This window comes from Rhinatrema bivittatum, chromosome 19 (assembly GCF_901001135.1).
Source record: "Rhinatrema bivittatum chromosome 19, aRhiBiv1.1, whole genome shotgun sequence".
Taxonomy (NCBI): Eukaryota; Metazoa; Chordata; class Amphibia; order Gymnophiona; family Rhinatrematidae; genus Rhinatrema; species Rhinatrema bivittatum.
The window spans coordinates 25858697-25879051 of record NC_042633.1 but is presented as its reverse complement, the minus strand read 5'-3'; the positions used below and the strand labels follow the sequence as shown (position 1 = coordinate 25879051).

General features: G+C 49.0%; 1 protein-coding gene across 2 annotated transcripts; it reads right to left on the bottom strand.

Moving 5' to 3' along the window:
• Positions 1–2459: 2459 nt before the first annotated feature.
• Positions 2460–19511, bottom strand: LOC115080940 (zinc finger BED domain-containing protein 1-like). 2 transcript variants are annotated; one of them, XM_029585415.1, is made up of 6 exons: positions 19235–19511; positions 13771–13841; positions 13048–13310; positions 11931–11995; positions 7193–7350; positions 2460–6761 (listed from the first exon to the last, which is right to left on the bottom strand). In XM_029585415.1, the coding sequence occupies exons 2-6, from the start codon at positions 13817–13819 to the stop codon at positions 4744–4746; spliced, it is 2553 nt and encodes an 850-aa protein (XP_029441275.1). In that variant the 5' UTR covers positions 13820–13841; positions 19235–19511; the 3' UTR covers positions 2460–4743. The 2 variants fall into 2 exon arrangements, with proteins under 2 accessions (XP_029441275.1, XP_029441274.1); XM_029585414.1 differs by having other exon boundaries at positions 19274–19511.
• Positions 19512–20355: the final 844 nt, after the last annotated feature.

Sequence of the window (20355 nt, the reverse complement as noted above, 5' to 3'; positions counted from 1 at the left end):
TGGGTAAAGTCATGCTGGCTATGTCCCATTAAACTATGTCTATCTAAACGTTTTGTGATGTTATTCTTTATAATAGTTTCCACGATTGTTCCCGGCACTGAAGTCAGGCTCACCGGTCTATAGTTTCCCAGATCACCCCTGGATCCCTTTTTAAATATATACGTTACATTGGCCATCTTCCAATCTTCAGGTACATTGGATGATTTTAATGATAAGTTACAAATTTTTACTACTAGGTCTGAAATTTCATTTTTTAGTTCTTTCAGAACCCTGGGGTGTATACCATCCGGTCCAGGTGATTTACTACTCTTCAGTTTGTCAATCAGGCCTACCACATCTTCCAGGTTCACCATGATTTGGTTCAGTTGATCTGAATCATCACCCATGAAAACCTTCTCCGGAACCAGTATCTCCCCAACATCCTCTTTAGTAAATACTGAAGCAAAGAAATCGTTTAATCTTTCCGCGATGGCCTTAACTTCTCTAAGTGCCCCTTTAACCCCTTGATCATCCAACAGCTCTCTCTCTCTCTTGCAGGCTTTCCCCACTGCCTGTCACACTGAGCGGCTGCAATCCCCAGGTCTCTTACCTGTTTTTGACTGCTAGCTCTTTACTTTCAGAAAGATAATTTAGCCCTGGATTTTCTTCCCCCTAAATAACGAGTTGTGTTATTAAACCATTTCTCTATCCTTTCGAACATTGTTCAAGTTTTTAAGTCATCTTTCATCATACCTACCCCGCTCTGGCATGTCTGCTCTAATACAATTTTAATATTATCTGCTAACAGCCACACCTTTACATCTAACCTTGAACATACTGTAACATGCCTTAACCTCACATACTGTACTCCAAGGCAACATGTCTTCCATACAACACACCCCAGAACCACACAATCATCTAATATAACCTCTCACAATCTACCTACCAACCAATTTACCAATGCAGCTTCCAATCAACACACTCATCTAATATAACTTCTGGTTACCTACCTACCAACTTACAAATGCGTCTTCCATACAGCACACCACAGAATACTCATCTAATATAATCTCTCGCAACCTACCTACTAACCAATTTACCAATGAATCTTCCATCCAACATACTCCAGAATAACACAATCATCTAATATAACCTCTCGCAACCTCACTACCAACTTACCAATGCATCTTCCATACAACATATCCCAGAATAACATACTCATCTAATCTTACAACCTAACTACCACCCAACTTACCAATGTGTCTTCCATACAACACACCAGAATAACAAACTCATCTAAAATAACCTCGCGCAACCTACCAATTTACCAATGCGTCTTCCCTACAACACAGCCCAGAATAGCACATTCATCTAATATAACCTCTCGCAATCTACCTACCAACCAATTTACCAATGCATCTTCCACACAACACACCCCAGAATATAACAATCATCTAATCTTGCAACCTAACTACCACCCAACTTAGCAATGTATTTTCCATACAGCACACCCCAAAATAACACACTTGTCTAACATAACCTCTCGCAACCGACTGACTTACCAAATCATCTTCCATCCAACATACTCCAGAATAACACAATCTAATATAACCTCTCGCAACCTCACTACCAACCAATTTACCAATGCGTCTTCCATACAACACACCTCAGAGTAACACACATTTAATATTAGGTTCTATCTTAGGAGTTACCACCCAGGAAAGAGAACTAGGCATCATAGTGGATAATACATCAAAATCGTCGGCCCAGTGTGCTGTGGTGATCAAAAAAGCAAACAGAATGTTAGGAATTATTAGGAAGGGAATGGCGAATAAAACAGAAGATGACATATTGCCTCTGTATCGCTCCATGGTGAGACCGCACCTTGAAAACTGTGTGCAATTCTGGTCACCGCACCTCAAAAAAGATATAATTACACTGGAGAAGGTACAGAGAAGGGCGACTAAAATGATAAAGGGCAAGGAATGGGTGCCCTATGAGGAAAGGCTAAAGGGGTTAGGGCTGTTCAGTTTGGAGAAGAGACGACTGAGTGGGGATATGATAGAAGTCTACAAAATCATGAAAGGACTTGAATAAGTTAATGTAAATCTGTTTTCCCTGTATGTACCAGGATCAGTCAAGACTGCTGGGTTATGCCGCCCCTCCAGACTGATCCTTGGTACTACAGGAATGAAAATTATCAGGTAAGAAACTAATTTTCCTATTTACTTTCTCAGATAATACAAGGACAAGGGAGCACTCCATGAAGTTAGCAAGTAACTCATTTAAAACAAACAGAAGAAAATTCTTTTTCACTCAGCACATAGTTAAACTCTGGAATTCGTTGCCAAAGGATGTGGTTACAGCAATTAGTGTAACTGGGTTAAAAAAAGGTTGGATAAGTTCCTAGAGGAAAATCCATAAACTGCTCTGACAGTAATTAATTAGCAATAGTAGCTTGTGATCTATTTAATGTTTGGGTACTTGCCAGGTACTTGTGACTTGGCTTGGCTACTGTTGGAAACAGGATACTGGGCTTGATGGACCCTTAGTCTGACCCAATATGGCATTTCTTATGTTATGTTCTTATGTAAACTCACAACCTACCTACCAACCAATTTACCAACACGTCTTCCATAGGAGCACACCACAGAATAATACTCATCTAATATAACCTCTCACAACCTACCTACCAAACAACTTACCAATGCGTCTTCCATACGACACACCCCAGAATAACACATACATCTAATATAACCTCTCACAACCTACCTACCAAACAACTTACCAATGTGTCTTCCATACAACACAGACTAACATGCCTCACAGTAACCTTTCTCCCTCATATGCTATCTCTCTGGCAATGCAAGGTCCATGTAACATGCCCTACCACCTCATACTGTGGCTTGCCTCATGATAGCCAGTTCTCCATGATTCCACAATTATAACAATTCATACTTCTGTAAAAAACAAACAAAAACCCAAGCACTTAGTTGAACTACTTCCAATCTACCACATCTCCTGCTAATCCAGAGCGCTTCCATGTGCTACACTGTCAGCTTTAGGATCTCCATGCTCCAAGTTATATCGTGTCTTCTCTCGCGAGCACACTTGATGGCATCGCCAGCTCCCACATTAATGGCACAGGGACAGAAGATCTGTAAGAAAACGCACTATTGCCTGTTAATTAGTCCTTGTTCAGTTGATTATTACTTTCCTGTCGCATGCCGCTTTCCCATAAAGGGGAGGCATTATTCCTTTTTTAATAAAGTTTATAGTGGATTTGTACAATGTGTTTCCTGCATTTCTTGAGTCTTACTAGGTAGCGAGACCTTTTAAAAAGGCCACCGAGACCTCTGCAGCAGGGATCTGCGAGGTCTCGAAAGCTCAGGTACAATATCAGCTTGCCGGACCGTTCTTTGCGAGACTGTCACAGCCTACAAGGGCCTCCGCTTTCACCGGGACCAGAGGGGGCACTCTCGTACTTCTCCAGCTCCTTTCTTTCGTTCCCAGAAAATGTGACTGCCTGGCTGCAAGAATTTGTTGTAATCAGCCTCCTCTGTATGTTCTAGCACGTCTCCCACCACAAAGGATCATAGGCTAGAGAAGAGAAAAGCAATTCAACTGCACCAATTCATTAATGGTGACTAATCTGCTGACAAAAGGGCTGAAGGAAACGGGGAGGGGGCACAGGCTCGTGCAAATAACCACTTAGCTCACATCCGACAGAGCTCTGTACACACTCGCAAACAGATGGGGTGTGTGAGCAGCTGGGACAGTGCTGGCATGGAGGAAGTCATAGCAACTATGCCTTTAGCCCAAGCTCACCAGAGGCTCCACTACAGAGACAGCCAGGCAGCTCCTCCAAAATGGAAACACTCTCAGACATTAAGAACATCAGGAAGGGACCCTTAGCAGCAACTTCCATGAACCAATCAGGGTGTTAAAGGAAGCCTGGGCTCCCTGGCTTCCTTTAACACCCCAGGGCCAGGTCGTGCAGGCGTTCACGGGGAGACGGCGCCTCACTTCTTTCACCTGGATCTAATTTAGAAGTGGCAGCGCTTGTGGCCGGCAGCTTATCTGGTCTGTGGATAAGCTGAGAAGAGCAGATCCCACTTCCCAGTCTGCACTCGCATCTACCCACTTAAGAACATAAGAAATTGCCATGCTGGGTCAGACCAAGGGTCCATCAAGCCCAGCATCCTGTGCCCAACAGAGGCCAAACCAGGCCACAAGAACTTGGCAATTATCCAAACAAGCTCCAAGGCGGCAGCAGCATGGGAGCCCCCCCCCCCCACCCCACCCACCTGGCACTAGAGACCCTTCTGGTCAACAGCTTGCTATATGTTGGAGCAATCTATCGCGCGAGTCCAGAATGGAAAGAGCAAGTGGCACTCTCCACCCGGAAGAGAACTCTGGGCAATGACTTAACCCAGTTTCTAGACGAAATCTTTATGAGGGAGGATGAAACCCAGAGTAGACCATAGCTCATCAAATCTTCCTTAACAACTTCAATACTAACTCAATCCCATGGCCTATCGAGACGTTAGCTAGTATAAGTGGGGTAGATTGGGGTGTGCTTAGGGATGGATGCTGCTCATGTCCTCTCCAATGGAGAAGGCAGGTTAGGGGAAGCGCTGGATCTGACCCAGAGGAGTCAAAAGGGCCCCTTGGAGGGAGGATGCTACGAGAAGAGGGAAGAGGCACAGAAGAGCCCTTCCACTTCATAGAACTGACCGATTCCCGTTCAGAAAGATCAACATGTCAACATGTTCCGGAGTCACTGCGCAGCGTTTCTTGTAAACTGCCCACACCAGCGTCAGTAAAGAGCCAACTGGTGGGCACAGACGTGGCAGGTACAGCCAGCAACCTGCGGGCAGCACGAGCCAGAAGTGGGTACTGGGTGTGATGCATCTTCCACCACTGGAGGGGATCCTGGCACAGCGATGAGGCCTCACTGGTCTGAAAGCTGCTGATCTCCTGCTCCGCCTGTTGGTTCACTGAGCTGCTAGAAGAATTTCTCACGTTGCACAAGTCCCCCAGCAGGAACTCAATCCCTGAATCTTGCTTGGACTTTTTGACAGGAGGAGCCGTGTTCAAGGGCTCAGGGGTGCTGAGAACACCATCCAATGGCTGGACTTTGGCCAAATGGGATGCTTCCAACTTCAGTAAGTGAAGCGTCTCCACACGGTCCGGCTGACTGAGAAAGTCCAGGCCACGGAAACGGGGATCCAAGGCACAGGCCAGGTTGAGCACCTGGTTGACCTCACTGTCTGAATATTTGAAGCTCAGGTCCTCGTGAACAGCCTTCTTGATATTCTGGGAAAACTCAGAGTCCCAGTCGTTGGGCGCCAAGTGTTTATAGAGAAGGCTGGTGATGACTGGCTTCACCAGGGACAACCCGGCAAAGTGATCTTTGGTGAATGTTGAGGTAGCAATGGCCAAAGGTTTGAGGATATCCACAACATCCTGGAGAACTGACCAGTCCTCTTGATGCAGGGTGATCTCTTTCTCATTCAGGGTCATGCTCAAACCTGTGAGGAACTTTGAGTGATCCACCATGCTTTGCAAGAGGCTATAAATGCTGTACCACTTGGTCCCATCACGAAGGAACATTTTCAGATGGACCTTCAGAACCGGCTCCTGCGTGGACAGTTCCTCACACTGTGGGGTCAAGGAGAAAATGGTGGCCACCAGCCTGCGACACTTGTCCAGGGTAGCCTGGATGGTAGGGTGCTGGAGCACTGCTTCAATACAGCCCTTTAGCACCTGCCCCACACAAGGTAATGACTTCCAGCCGAGCCTAGCTGCAGCTAGCTTGACTGCAGGGCTGTTGAGCCCAACAGCATAAGACGTGCTTTCTCGAATCCCCCATTCATTGGCAATGTCCATCAGGACCATCTTCAAGTTTTCCACCGACAGTTCATCCGACACAGCCCTGCTGGACAAGACCTTGTTCCTGGAGTCAAACCCTTCATCTACATAGTGAACTGTCAGTGTGAGGTAGGATATGGAGCCACTGTGCTTCCAGATGTCCAAGCTAACAGAAGACTGCTGTAGACCCTTCACCAGCTCCATCACCTTTGCTTTGGCCTGAAGCTGCATCTCCTGTAAGATGGTGTGAGCCAGAAATGAGGCTGCTGGGATTTTGTAGTTTGGATCTAGGATAGCCAGCATCTGGTTGAAGCCTTCCCCTTCAATCACCTCCACGGGCATCAGGTCCCGTACAATGAAGTCAGCCACCGCCCGGGTGGTCCGCCCGATGGTGGGAGTTGCCACAGCCCTGACAGCCAAGTCTCGCGTTAGGGAGTCTGTGTTCTTGTGCGAGTCCACCACCGCTCCCTGGGTGCCCACCAGCTCATTGTACTCCCTGCGGTGCTTGTAGATCAGATGCTGCCTCAGATTCGTCGTGTTGCCGCTGTAGGAGAGCCGCACCCCGCACAGTTTACAGATGATCTTGGTTTTGTCCAAAATGCGGCCATAGGCGTCACCTTGGAAGCCAAAGAAAGTCCAGTAGCGGCTCTGAGCGCGGCCCAAGCTCACCAGGTTCTGCGTGCCCTCCAGCAGCTGGAAGCCTGAGGAAGAAGGGGGAGGATGACCCAGACTGCCTGCCAGGTAACTGGGTTTGTGGGACTGCATCAGAGAAGAAACAGTATCGTTGCACAGGTATTGACCGTGGGAGGCAACGCGGTTTGTCAGGGACTCGCGGGTCTTCAGGTGCAGGTCTTGAAAGAGTTTCATCAGCAGCTCTTTCTCCCCAAACTCGTACTTAAAATGTTCCCCTGAAAGCACAAAAAAAAAAAAAATCCAAAACAGAATTACCATCCGCGTAAAAAAACCAAACTAAATAAATAGAGAGACAAGAAAACAGGGTAAAGAGATTCCCCCCCCCCCCCCCCCCCCCCCCAGGCGCCAGACTTCCCCTTCCCCCAGCAAGATTTGCATCCGAGAAAGAAAAAGGTAGCGTTTCGATCACGGCTCCCCCCAGTGTCAGCTCTGCCTTTTGTCGCTTTTCTATCAAGCCTCGGAAAAGAGGCCTCAATGAGAACAGGGTCCTCGGAGCTGGACGCTTCCGAAGCAGGGCAGCGCGGAGCCTGGGAAAGAACGCCCGTGCACGGACGCCTAGGCGGGGGAGACGCCCGGCGTGCAGCAGCGGGTGGGGGCCGAGGCCTGCCGAAAAGCTGAAAGGCTTTGGAAGGTGTGATGCGCTCACCCAGTTTGAGACCGAGGGTCCGGGCATACTCCTCTCCGATCCATACCAGCAGCTCAGCCCCCAAAGGAATCAGCTGGCAGGCGCGGTAGTAAATCTTCCCTCGGTACTGAAACACTGTCAGATTGTGTTCCTCCTCCGTCGAAGCACATGCCACGTACCTGGAAAACAGAAGATCCGTTTCAAGGGCATCTCCAGCGCTCGGAGGGAAGAGCCTGCATTACATGCTGCACTTTCTCTCTAAGGTACCTGCTAAGTACCGAATGACGGTACAACCGCCTGTGATCTGTGCTCCTGATCAGGAGGTGGGGGACGGCTGCTTCCTGGGTGCAGAATTCAAGGTTTCACGGGGTGGAGCCCGCTGATCTTACAGGAAGCTGCTCCCTGTCCCTCCCTCTGTTTGGTGTAAGTTCTTGGATTTGCTGAGGGCTCGCGGGCCTACCTGGGCACCATGCTTTGGACCCACGGGCCTGCGGCAAAGGAATATTCAAACGGGGACGCGCGCAATTCAGGGGCCGGGTTGGCGACACAGAGAACAGAGAGAAGTCCCCATGTGCCCCAGGACCCTGGCTCTTTGTGGCACCCGCCTGCAGAAGGGACAGGCACTTTTCCACCCCTGACTTTACCTGCATAACCTACTTTTCAAAATGTGTCCTCTGTACTGCGAGGACAAACCACTAAACTCTGAGGACCCCTCAGGTTTTTGGTTGTGGACCTACAATAGGGTGGGGATTTTGTTTTCCTAAAACTTTCAAGCTTAATCTATCTTGTAATTACTGCATCAGACAACAGCCTCATGGTCAAGTATTTAATTATAATTCTCGAATGAAAAGAGTCACAGAGGACAGAAAATCCAAAGGTTACAATCACAGGAAAGAGAAAAAAAAAATTGAAGGAGAGAGACTACAGGAGGAGACGGATGGAGAGAGGGAGGAAAATGAGTTCTTGCCTGCTATTGTTCAACTTGGAGTTTGAAAACACGAGCAAACCAACGCCATCAATGAACTAACATAACTGCATGGATTATCCGAACCTAAAAACCACAGCAGAGAAATGAGCAGGCTTTCCAGAGAGGGCGGGACTCTGGACTGAGCTGTGGTATTTCAGGTACGAAAATTAGCAGCTAAGAACCAATTTTCCTTTTCTGTTCATACCCAGATCATTCCAGACCACTGGGATGTACCCAAGCCTCCCTATACTGGGCAGGACCCTGAAAGACCCACTCGCAACACACTCTCACCAAACCCCTCGCTCTCGTGGCGCTCGCACATCCAGGCAGTAATATCTCACGAACGTGTGCAAAGACGACCAAGTTGCCGCCCGACAAATTTCTTGGGGGGTCACCAACTGACACTCGGCCCAGGAAGCTATCTGCGCCCTGGTCGAATGGGGCTCATAGCCCCTCAGGCACCGAAAGCCCCTTGCAGACATAAGCCCAACGCAACGGCCTCCTTGAGCCATCTCACCATGGTCACCTTAGACGCTCTATTTCTTTTCTTTGCTCCTCCAAAGAGAACAAAAATGATCTGAACGATGGAAGTTATTAGTCATCTTCAAACAGCGCAACAACCCCTGTCGAACCCCCAATATGTGCAATTCCTTTACCCGTGGATCCGAATCCAGGCCCCTAAAGGAGGGAAGCTCCACCGTCTAAGATGAAAGTAGATATTACCTTTGGCAGGCAGGAAGGAATGGATCGCAATGACACCCCATCCTCAGTAAACTGAAGGCAAGGCTCCCGACACGGCAAGATCTGAAGTTCCGAAATCCGTCCGGCTGAACAGACCGCCACCAGAAAAAACAACTTCAACATTAAGACCTTCAATGTTGCCTTTCTCAAGGGCTCAAAAGGTGAACCGCAAAGGACCTTCAGCATCAAACTCAGATTCCATGAAGGTACAATCTACCGCACCGGAGGTCACAAATGTTTTACACCCCCCCCCCCACCCCCACCGAAAACGAATCACATCCGGATGCAAAGCCAAGGCCATGCCTTGCACCTTACCCCTAAAACAGCCTAGGGCTGCTACCTGGACCCTTAAGGAATTGAACCAAAGCCCTTTCTTTAAGGCCATTCTGCAAAAAGGCTCAGATGCAAGACATTAAAGCCTGCAACAGTCCCACGCCCTCTGCAAGGCCCCGTGCCTCAAACAAACACTTTCCACACCCGAACATAAGCCAACAAAGTGGATCGTCTCCTAGCCTGCAGCAAAGTAGTAATGACCTCCTCCGAGTAGCCTTTCAAAAGCCAGGCTGCGAGACAAAAGCAAGCCACCTGATTCAAGAAAATGGGACCTTGATGTCCGAACCTTAGAGGCTCGTCTACCGCTAGGATTTATCAGGTCTGCCAACCATAGTCGATGCGACCAGTAAGATCACTTAGTGGTGAGTCTCAATATGTCAGAGTACTCTTCTTATGAGAGGCCAGGGAGGAAAGACATACAGCAGAATTCTTGGTGGCCACCAGAGAACCAGAACATCAAGACCTTCTCCTCAAATCCCTGAATCTTGACCTGGGGGGAAAATTCTTCTTGGCCCCTCCTTGGGTTTATCCTCTGGCAACCTATGCCCTGGAGCAGTTGCTTGACCAACTGCTCCAGGTCCTCTCTAAATAGGAGTTTGCCCTTAAAGGGGAGACTTCCCAGTTGCGACTTGGACCAAACGTCTGCTGACCAATTTCTCAGCCACAGGAGTCGCCTAGCCGATACCACCATATTTCTCATCAACATGCGGAGCAAATCATATGAGCGCTCTTCTTGCTTGGCAGACCCTGAATATGAGGATGCTGAAGATCCCTTCACCAGATGCTGCTCAACAAACAGGCACGTTCCAGGAAACTGCTGCTGACCCTACCACTAATAGAGTGATCCTCTTAGTCACAGCCGAGACAGACACTTCCGCCTTCGGCAGCTATAGTAGTTCCAGCACATCTTCCGTTCAGGGGTACAGCCTTGCCATAGCTCTCACCATCTTAAGCCTGGCTTCAGAAGTCTTTCCCTCCTGTAACACCAGCTTTTTAACCACCTTGTGGATCAGCAAATTCTTTGCTGGCCCTCGAAGCCCATCCACGACCGGATCTGCTCCTTCACGATCCAACTCTTCCTGCGGCACCTTTATCCCTAGATCCTTACGGAATGAAAGGAAATAGCTCCTTTCTTCTAAAGAGTCCAGTCACCTTAAGAGCCATCTCCCTCCGCTGCTGACACCTCCTCAGGGTCCAAGGACCTTGCATAAGCATCACTGTCCAGAGTGCCTACAGGCAGATCCCCGTTTGCATCTGAAAGCTCCAATTCCTTACGATGCACTAAGTGGCCACCTTCCCAGAACAGCCGTGCACTTGGGCACCTTTTTGCCCTCCTGAGGATTCCTCACCTTAGCCTTAACTCTCCGAGTAGGACTATGTGAGTGAGAATGCTTTTTCCTCGCCTCCTTCTTTGCAAAGAAGGCCTTGTGTAGCAAAAGCACAAGGTCTGTGGATAAAGCTTCTGCGGCCTCAGAACCTTCCACGCCCCTCCAATTCCTCATCAGGAACGGGCAGCCATTTTGGAGGCCTGTGCAGGGAGGGCAGGCCAGGTCAGGGGAGGATGAAGGATCTCCTCTGGCCTGCCCTGCACAGGCCTCCAAAATGGCTGCCCGTTCCCACACTGACCTGAAAATCCAGGCCTGTTGCCGATCGCATCATGCACCTGCCCTCCCTGGCAGAATTACCCACACCAGAGCTGCCCTCTCCTCCTGACAGCAGTGCTTCACGCACTCTGAAACAGCCATTATGTGGAATGCACGCGTTGCAGAGTCTTCTCCGCTGCTCCTTGAGCCAGCCGACAACGTGCTCCTACACCCGCACATCTCCTGAGCCAAAGGGGCTGGCCTACCGATACCACACTGAATGTCCCCGGGACCTGCTGACACACAGCTCCTGGGCCTAAGTTCTTTTTTGTCTTTTTTCCATGGCACAGCTATCACATGAGACAATGAACTCAGCCCCCAAAGGGAAGAATAAAATCAGTACTTCCCTGCGCTGGTCCTCTCTAGTGAGCCATCGGGAGGAACTATACGGGGACAGAGGGAACCGGACCACCAGGTTTCAACCCCCTGCTTGCCCTCTTAGGTCCTAACACCCCTGGGAGCAAATCCAACTACTACTTTTTCACTCTTTTTTTTTGTTTTTATCTCAGACTGCAGGTGCTTTACACCTCTATCATCTGCTGGAGACAGAGAAATACTGAGGGACTGCAGGTGACACATTGCCTAAGTACTATAGGCTCGGTAAAGCTTTTCTTCTCTGTCTCCAGCTGCTGGTAGGGATGCAAAACCCAGGCATCTGGACTGATCTGGGGTATGAACGGGAACTGCAAGAGAGGAGGAGACAGCAAGGGGCATACGCGAGAATAAGAGAAAGGAGGAGACAGGTGGCGTCCATGAGAGAGGACCACGAGACGGAGGAGAGACAAGCGGCACCCGTGAGAGAGAGCATGGCACCCAAGAGAGGAGCCAGGTGGCCCCCATGAAAGGGGGCCACGAGATGGAGCGGAGACAGATGGGGCCACGAGATGGAGAGGAGACAGGCGGCGCCCAAGAGAGAGGGCCTCGAGATGGAGCGAAGACAGGCGGCGCCCGTAAGAGAGGGCCACGTGAGGGAGAGGAGACAGATGGCGCCAGTGAGAGAGGGCCACAAGAAAAAGAAGAAAAAAAAATGAGAAAGTTAATAAGAGGAAGGAAAGTTTAAAGCAGTGCTGCTCACCTCATCCAGCTGGACTTGGACTCATCCGATGCATCAATGTAGAAATAGGATCCATTCTCCCGAACCTGAGAAGCAATTTTATTTATTTAAGAGTTTTTCTATACCGTCATTAAGTTATTTACCATCATAAACGGTTTACAATAGGGCACCTGTATCAAAGAAAAAAGTGGATCATAATTTACATAGGTGGTGCCATTAATATTCAGTAACAAATAATATTATGAATAATATGGTATATGATAAGGCGTTTACATTTAAAGAAATCCACATGGGGAATTGAGTTTGGTAGCAATTCATCCTGATGGTTGGTTACAGTTAAAATGAGGTAATTAAGCGCTGTGTGCTCTATGCCGCTTATCCTTGTTTAATTGCCTGTTTCATTCTCTTTCTTGAAAGCTTGATTGAAAAGCCAGGTTTTCAGTTGTGTTTTGAAAAGTTTATGATTACTCTGAAGTCTTATGTCAAGGGGCATGGAGTTTCATAATGCGGGGCCGGCTAGAGATAGTGCCCGTTCTCTAACTTGGGTAAGTCTTGCTGTTTTCACAGATGGAATGGTTAAACGTGCTCTGTCTGGGCCCAGCTTAAGCATCAAGAGATGCTTAAGCTGGGCCCAGGGTTATGCCATGATTAACCAGACCCCTCAGATTACTTCTGACCCTGTTTCTAGTTTGCCTTTTTCACCCTCTTGTCCCTGACCTCTTGACTCAAGCCACCCAGAGAAACATGAAAGCATTCACACCTTCTGAAGTTATTTATTTATTTAAATTCTTTTACTATACCGATACTCAAGATGAGGTCTTATCATACCGGTTTACATTAGAACAGGGGAAACCATTTAACAACTAAGTAGAAGGTAAAGTTACATTAAACAGGGAGCAAAAAACATGGGCGATGGAAGACAGGAGAGATTTTAAAAACGATAACAACTGGAGAGTGATAAAATAATCAACTAAAAACCATAGAGTAGAGAGACTTAATCAGAGATTTATCCTAGGCGAATTATTAACATAGTATATCCGGTGGGAGGAGGAGACACGGAGAGGTGAGCAGGGGGGGGGAGGGGGCAGAAGGGGAGAGTGGAGGTGGGAAGGAAGCTGGCTACGGCGCGTGCTCTTACCGCCCAGGAGTACACAGTGCACTCGTTCCTGTCCACCAGGACGTCCCCTTCGTACGGCCCAAAGATGCAGCCCCGAGGGATGACCGGGATGGTACACCAAACCCCAAAGCCTCCCTGAGGGCGCTCCTTGACAACTAGCCCCTCGGGCAGGGAAAGCAGAGCTCGGGACGGCACGTTCTCCGGAACCGGCGTGTCCAGGATAAAGGTCGGTGCCCCATGCTGAGGGCAGGAGTCCCGGTAGTACAAGCGACAGTCCTCGCAAACTGGGAAGAGGAAGAGGAAAGGAGACAGGCAGGGTCACAAGCCTCACCAAGCACTGGCAAATACCTGAACCCCAAGTATCTTCTCTAGCAGTGACTCCCACAGGCCTGAACCCAAAGAGTACCCCAAAGCTACAGTCCTGCAAACCCTTCCACGGAGTGGATGCACAACCACACTCAGGACAGTGTGAGTAGCGTCCAGTCCTCAGGTCCTGCTAATTAAAAAAAAAAAGGCACCACCACGAAGAACCTAAGGCAGCCCCCATTCCCTCTCTCTTGGCCCAGAGTATTCTGGGATTTGAAGTCCCAAGCTGCTCTTGGCTGATCTGCCTCAGCGTTATGCCAACACACTCCCCCCACCCCTCTCTTAGGAGACAAACACCAGAGCCCTCCCCAGCCTCTCTGGGTCCCCTACCAAATGCAGGTAAACAAGGGAGAAAGACGACAGGAAGAATCCACTTACAAAGTAACTCATCTTCCATCTGAGCACAGGCGTCCTCCGCTACCTGCATGTCTTATCCAACGTCCTGGTACCTGCAAGGAGCCCACATTCGAGTTGGAACACGACGGACAGAGAGCAGATGCTAGCATACAGAACCACAGGGCACATGAACGTAATACACCAACCTGGTTCCGGAACAAGGAGAAATGAGTACTTACCTGGTAATTTCGTTTTCCTTAGTGTGTAGACAGATGGACTCAGGCCCAGTGGGTTATGCACCTCTGCCAGCAGATGGAGACAGAGCAAACTGACGTCACAGTACATATAATCCTGCAGTGACATCAGCCTGCCAGCATTCTCTCCAAAAGCAACTGTGGACAGGCTAGCAAAAATCTTGATTAAACACAGATAACCAGAACTGTACTCAACCAACAGGAAACGCTGAACTCAGGTAATAAATGTATGTACCCCAATCTAGGGACTGGATGAACCCTTTCCAGTAAACCCCTGAACACACTGCCCCACAAGAGGACCAGTAAACCAATCGTGCGGGAGTACATATACTGTGACATCAGCTTGCTCCGTCTCCATCCATGGTCCTGAGTCCATCTGTCTGCACGCTAAGAAAATGAAACATAGACACGTACAAATGTGACGGCAGAAAAAGCCTATCTAGTCTGCCCATCCACACCAGCTGCAATCCCTTCCACTCCCCGGGTTTATCCCAAGCTTTCTTGCATTCAGATCCTGTTTTTGTCTCCACCACCTCCACGGGGAGGCCGTTCCATTCATCCACCACCCTCTCTGTGAAGAGATATTTCCTAAGACTACTCCTGAGTTTACCCACTTTTACCCTCATCTCATGACCCCTCGTTCTAGAGCCTCCTTTCTATTGAAAAGGCTCAGCTCCTGTGCATGGAAACCTTTGAGATATTTGAATGTCTCTATCATATCTCCCCTATCTCGCCTTTCCTCTAGGGTGTACAGGTTTAGATCTTTAAGTCTATCCCCATGTGCTTTAGAATGAAGACCACTGACCATTTTAGTAGCCCCCTCTGCACCGACTCCATCCTGTTCCTATCCTTCTGAAGGTGCGGTCTCCAGGACTGTACACAAGATTCCAAATGTATATTCAGGAAAGTCATTTTCAGCCCCCACCATCCTATACTCATATAGGGAAGGGGCAGTGGAAATACCACTCTGGCCCCATGTCAGGAAGAGCACACAAAAGTCCCCATTGCCTAAGACACATGAATAAAATAACTGGATACTATATTAATTAACAGAGGCGAGGAAAAGGCCAGCTAGCCCATGCAGTCTGCCCAGTTATTCCTGTCCATCCTGGGAAGGATCTATTCCAGCTGCCAGCCGGAGAAACAAAGCCAGCCAGACAGAGCCGGCGGCGTGGCTTCCTGCTGGCCCGCTAGGACATCTAACATCTCCGATCACCCACTCTGCCGAGAGGGCCAGCAGCCCCATTACTCGTCACTGAATTGTTCACGCAGGCCATGCTCTGGCTACCTCTTCGCTCTTCACATATCAGGACCCTGCCTGGTACCGCAGTCCAGGCGTTCGCCCCCCTTTCCGTGAAAACAATGCTCCCTGCCACGGCCACCGAGTCTATCCTCCTTATCAGGATTCCTGGAACTTCTTAGGTGTTGTTGATACCTTGGAGATATTTGAAAGCCCCGGTCTCTATATAGTCACATCCTTAAGCCTCAGCTCGTGGAGCTTTTGTTCTAGACCCAAAAGTATTTTGGTAGCTCCTCTCCAGAACACCTGCACTATAAAGAGGCGCTATAAGTTGAGACTTAAGGACCTTAACAATTATGCCCTAAAGGAGAGGAAAGTCAAGGGGAGATGACAAATGGGATTTCTTCTAACAGCTTGGAGAAGAGACGGCTGGGGGGGGGGGGGGGGGGAATAGAACGGGTAAATGTGAATCGGTTATTTACCCTTTCAAAAAGTACAAGGGAGACACAATGAAGTTACTGGGTGATACATTTAAAACTAATAAGAGAAAATAACTTTTTTTACTCATTGCATAATTAAGCTCTGGAATTCATTGCCAGAGGATGTGGTGAAAGCTGTTAGTGTAGCTACGTTTAAAAAAAGGTTTGAACAAGTTCCTGGAGGAAAAGTCCATGAACCATTATTAAGGCAGAGTTGCAGACATCCACTGCTTAATCCTGGGATAAGCAGCTTGGAATTTCTCTACCCCTTGGGATCCTGCCGGGTACTTGTGACCTGGTTTGGCCAGTTGGAAACAGGATACTGAGCTTGATGGACCTTTGGTCTGACCCAAGTATGGCAAGCCTTATGTTCTTATGTACTGTGCTGGTGAATTAATATTGCCCAAGAATAGGGACAGTCAACAACATTTCTCCCAGGTAGGGGAAGGAGTCAAGTGGAGGCAGGCTGCTTGAGAAAGCATGACGACCTTCTTACCTACAACAGGAGGGCTTGAATGATAACATCTACCCACTGCCGGGGAGGTGGGTGATAACTTGCAGAGGGAAGAGAGGGTGACACGTTGGGAGGAGGCTGGAAAGGGATACATCTGATGGGTGATACCCAGCAGGGACTGGCTGAGTGGGGAACCTACTCAGAGGCAATAGCCAGCATGTGGGATGTGATACTTGCTGGGTACACCCGGCAGTGAGAAGGGATGATAGCAGGGAGAGGAGTAGGTGATATTCATGAATGGGAGATAAAATGCCTTGCCCAACATCCCAAGGAGTGCCAATGGTAAAAGCAGAAAGAGTGATACTGGTAGGGGGTGGGTCATACCCAGTGGGGGTGATACCGTAGATATGTGGCAGGGCTGGGCGATGTCCAGAGTGGGGAGGTGAGCATGAGGGAAAAAGTGGGGGGAGGGAGTGATACCCCGTGGGAGGCTGTTACCCAGGCACAGAGAGGAGGCAAGACTCGACATCCAGAGGGGGGAAAGCGTGACAACACTTGGGGATACCCAGAAACGAATAGGTAGTAATGTTACCCAGAATGAATTGTATTTGGAGGAAGAGTGATGATAAATAGGAAAGTTGTTACTTGATGATACCTGAAGAGAGTGAGGAGTAATGCCTGAAGGGTCAGAGGTGTTGATTGGGTAATGCGGGGGGGGGGGGGGGGGGGGGAGCAGGAAGGTGGTGATGTCATTCCGAGATGAGAAGAGGAAGGAGGCAGGATGTTACCTGGGAAGGGGAAAGGTGGTAGGGTATGAGTGGAGGAATTGCTTGAAAAAGAGGATTAGTTGATATTACCCAGGAAGGAAAGATGCTACCCTGGGATGGGAGAACTCGATATATGGGAGACGTTACCAGTAGAGAGAAGGTGATGCCTGAGGAAGGGGCGGGGGGGAGACTGAAGTGTTACCTAGAGAAGAGAGGGAAGAGATGACTGCCAGAGACGGAGGAGATGTTGCCCAAGGTTGTACTCTCACCTTGATATTTTATTTGGAAAGATGAGGGATAAATTGAGTGAAACTAATTGAAAGTGATATCTGGAGATAGTGCAAGTGGGGTTACCTGAGTGGGGGAGAGGAAGGTGCTACCTAGGACAGAGATCCGTGCTATCTTTCTGGGGAAAAAAAAAAGGTGCTGGTATTCAGGGTAAATCAAGCAGATGGAGGAAAAATAAGTCGGTACCTGGGGAGGAGATACTCCCCAGGTATCAGGGAGCTGATACTGGGATAGAGAGTGGTTTTATCGACACAGTAGGGGGAAAAGGCGATACTCACCAAGGGGAGAAGCAATGTTTCCATGGCAATAGTGTTAGGGGTGCTATTACAGATGCACAGGAAGTAATATCCACAGAGGAATATTGTTACCTGGGGAAGGAGTAGCTGATATCCAGAGTGGAGGGACGTTACTTGAGGAAGGAGTAGCTAATATCTAGAGTGGAGGGACGTTACTTCGGGCAGGAGTAGCTGATATCTAGAGTGGAGGGATGTTTCTTGGGGAAGAAGGAGGTGTTATCATGTAAAGGGTGAAACAATACCTAGGGAGGAAGGGAGGTAATATCCAGTAAGGGAAGTGGGGAGAAGATAATACAAAGAGGAGGAAATAGTATTTTCATGAGGATAGTATTATCATAAAGGCAAGATGTTACCTGGGGACAGGGGAGGTAATATCCACAGAATACTGTAACCTAGGGAAGGGAAAGTTGATGTCCGGGGTGGGGGGGGGAAGGGGATATTTGGGGAGAGAGTTGATAGTATATGGTAAAACGCAGGGCCAGAGAGAGCAGGAATTAGGCCCGTGCCCGCTAAGAAAAGTAGGCCCCTATGTAAGGTTCTGATGTGATACTTAATAAGAGAAATTGTTTTCTAACTTTCCCAAACAATGTTTATTTATTTAAGGCGGCTTTACAAGCTTTTTTGTTAGCAAATTCTTCAATTACAATTGAAATTTGTATTTATATATGTTAGAAATAGATATAGTTAGCTGCTTTTTTTTATTTATTTATTTTGCCCAACAAAAGTAGGCCCCTTGAACATTGTAGGCCCTAGCCAAATGGCCATGCTGGCACCCCCTCTCTACTGGAATGGCAAAACTATATCTAGGGAAGGGAGGAGGTGATAACTAGTGAAAGGGAAATGTTAACCAGAAAGGGGGGGGGGGGGGAATAGTAACTGGGGGAAGAGTAATGTTACTCGAGAAGGGGAGGAGCTAACTGGGGAATATTATTACTCGGGGGTTACGCTACCCAAGAAAGGATTGGCGAGTAATATTACCCGACAAGGCACCTGTTAGAATGTACTATAGTACGCTTTTACCTACATTATGTGCCTACATGTAAACCGTTGCAATGGTATATAACTTAGCAACGGTATAGAAAAGATTTTAAATAAATAAAGGTGACCGGAGAGGTAGTACTGTTACCCAACACTTCCCCAAGAAGTAACATTGCCCAGGTAGAGGGAGTACTGTTACCCGAAATGGAAAAATGCAATTGAGGAGTAATATTACCCGGAGAGAGGGAGTACTGATACCCGATACGGGGAAGGCAACAGAGAAGTAATATTGCCCGGGGAGAGGGAGTACTGTTACCCGCTAAGAGGAAGGCAACCGAGAAGTAATATTGCCCGGGGAGAGGGAGTACTGTTACCCGAAATGGGGAAGGCAACCGAGAAGTAATATCACCCGGGGAGAGGGAGTACTGTTACCCGAAATGGGGAAGGCAACCGAGAAGTAATATTACCCGGGGAGCGGAAGTACTGTTGCCCGATAAGGGGAAGGCAACCGAGAAGTAATATTACCCGGGGAGCGGAAGTACTGTTGCCCGATAAGGGGAAGGCAACCGAGAAGTAATATCACCCGGGAGAGGGATAACTGTTGCCCGATACGGGGAACGCAACCGAGAAGTAATATTACTCGGGGAAAGGGAGTACTGTTACCCGATAAGGGGACGGTAATCAAGGACCCGGGGAGAGGGCGTTCTGTTACCGATAAGGGGAAGGTAATGAGTGAGAAGTGCTATTTACCCGAAGGAGGGGATGATACCCGGCCAAACGCCACTTTACCTCAGGTATCGGGGGCTGGGCTTCGCGGTGGGCGGGTCCGATACCCGCGGGTATCGGCCCGGTATCGGCTCCTCCCTGCGCCGACGGATCCCGAACGCCGCGGCACACTGACACCACCGCCCCCAGCCCCGCCCCGACACCGATTGGACATATCGATTGGCAATTAGTCCGCGACTGACAGGCGCTACAGCCAACGGCTGAGGCCGACTCTTCTCAGCCACGCCCCTCTCGGACATGGATCGACTGCCAGCGGCGCAACGTCACGCGAGACCTGTGAGGAGTCGAACCCGCCTACACTAAAACAGACAGCCGCGGTAGCCAGTGACTGAGATGCACTCATTCTTGCCACGCCCCTTCGGCGCATGTATCGACTATCAACAGCATAACATCGCGCGAGATCCGCGAAGAGTCGGACCCGCCCATACCACGAAGGTTAATAGACGCCACAGCACTGACGTAACGAGGAGAGAGTAGCACGAGAGCCAATCAGCAGCGCCTTTCCCCCCCCCTCTCCTGCACAGGAAAGGCTGCCGAATGGGCCTATCGTAGCATCCCTGACATAAAGGCGTCAGAAAACGTCTTCGAGCTTGGCCCGCCTCCCCCACAACCGCTGTATGATGGAACTTGTAGTCCTGCGCCCCCTTCCGCACGCCAGAGCATGATCGTGCCTGCGTGTGGGTGCCGTGGAGTTTACAGTAACTCCGGGATTCCCCAACCCAGTCCTCAGGACAGGCCTAGCCAGGATATATCCAATGAATATGCATAAATTCCATTTGCATGCACTGCGCCGTTTTATGGCAATCTCATGCATATTCATCACTAGCTGGGCTTGGCCGGAAGACTGGGCTGAAAATCCCTGTTATGACAGCCTGCCAAGTGGAACAGGGCTTCCCAAACTAGGGCCTCCACAGGCAGAAGGATTTTTAGGATATCCACAATGAATATACATAAGATGAATTTGCATACCATAGACTTACTATATGCAAATATCTCTCATGCATATTCATTTTGGATATCCTGAAAACCCGACTGGGTGTAGGGTCCTCAGCAGGTTTGGGAAACCCTGAAATAAGAGCTTCCCT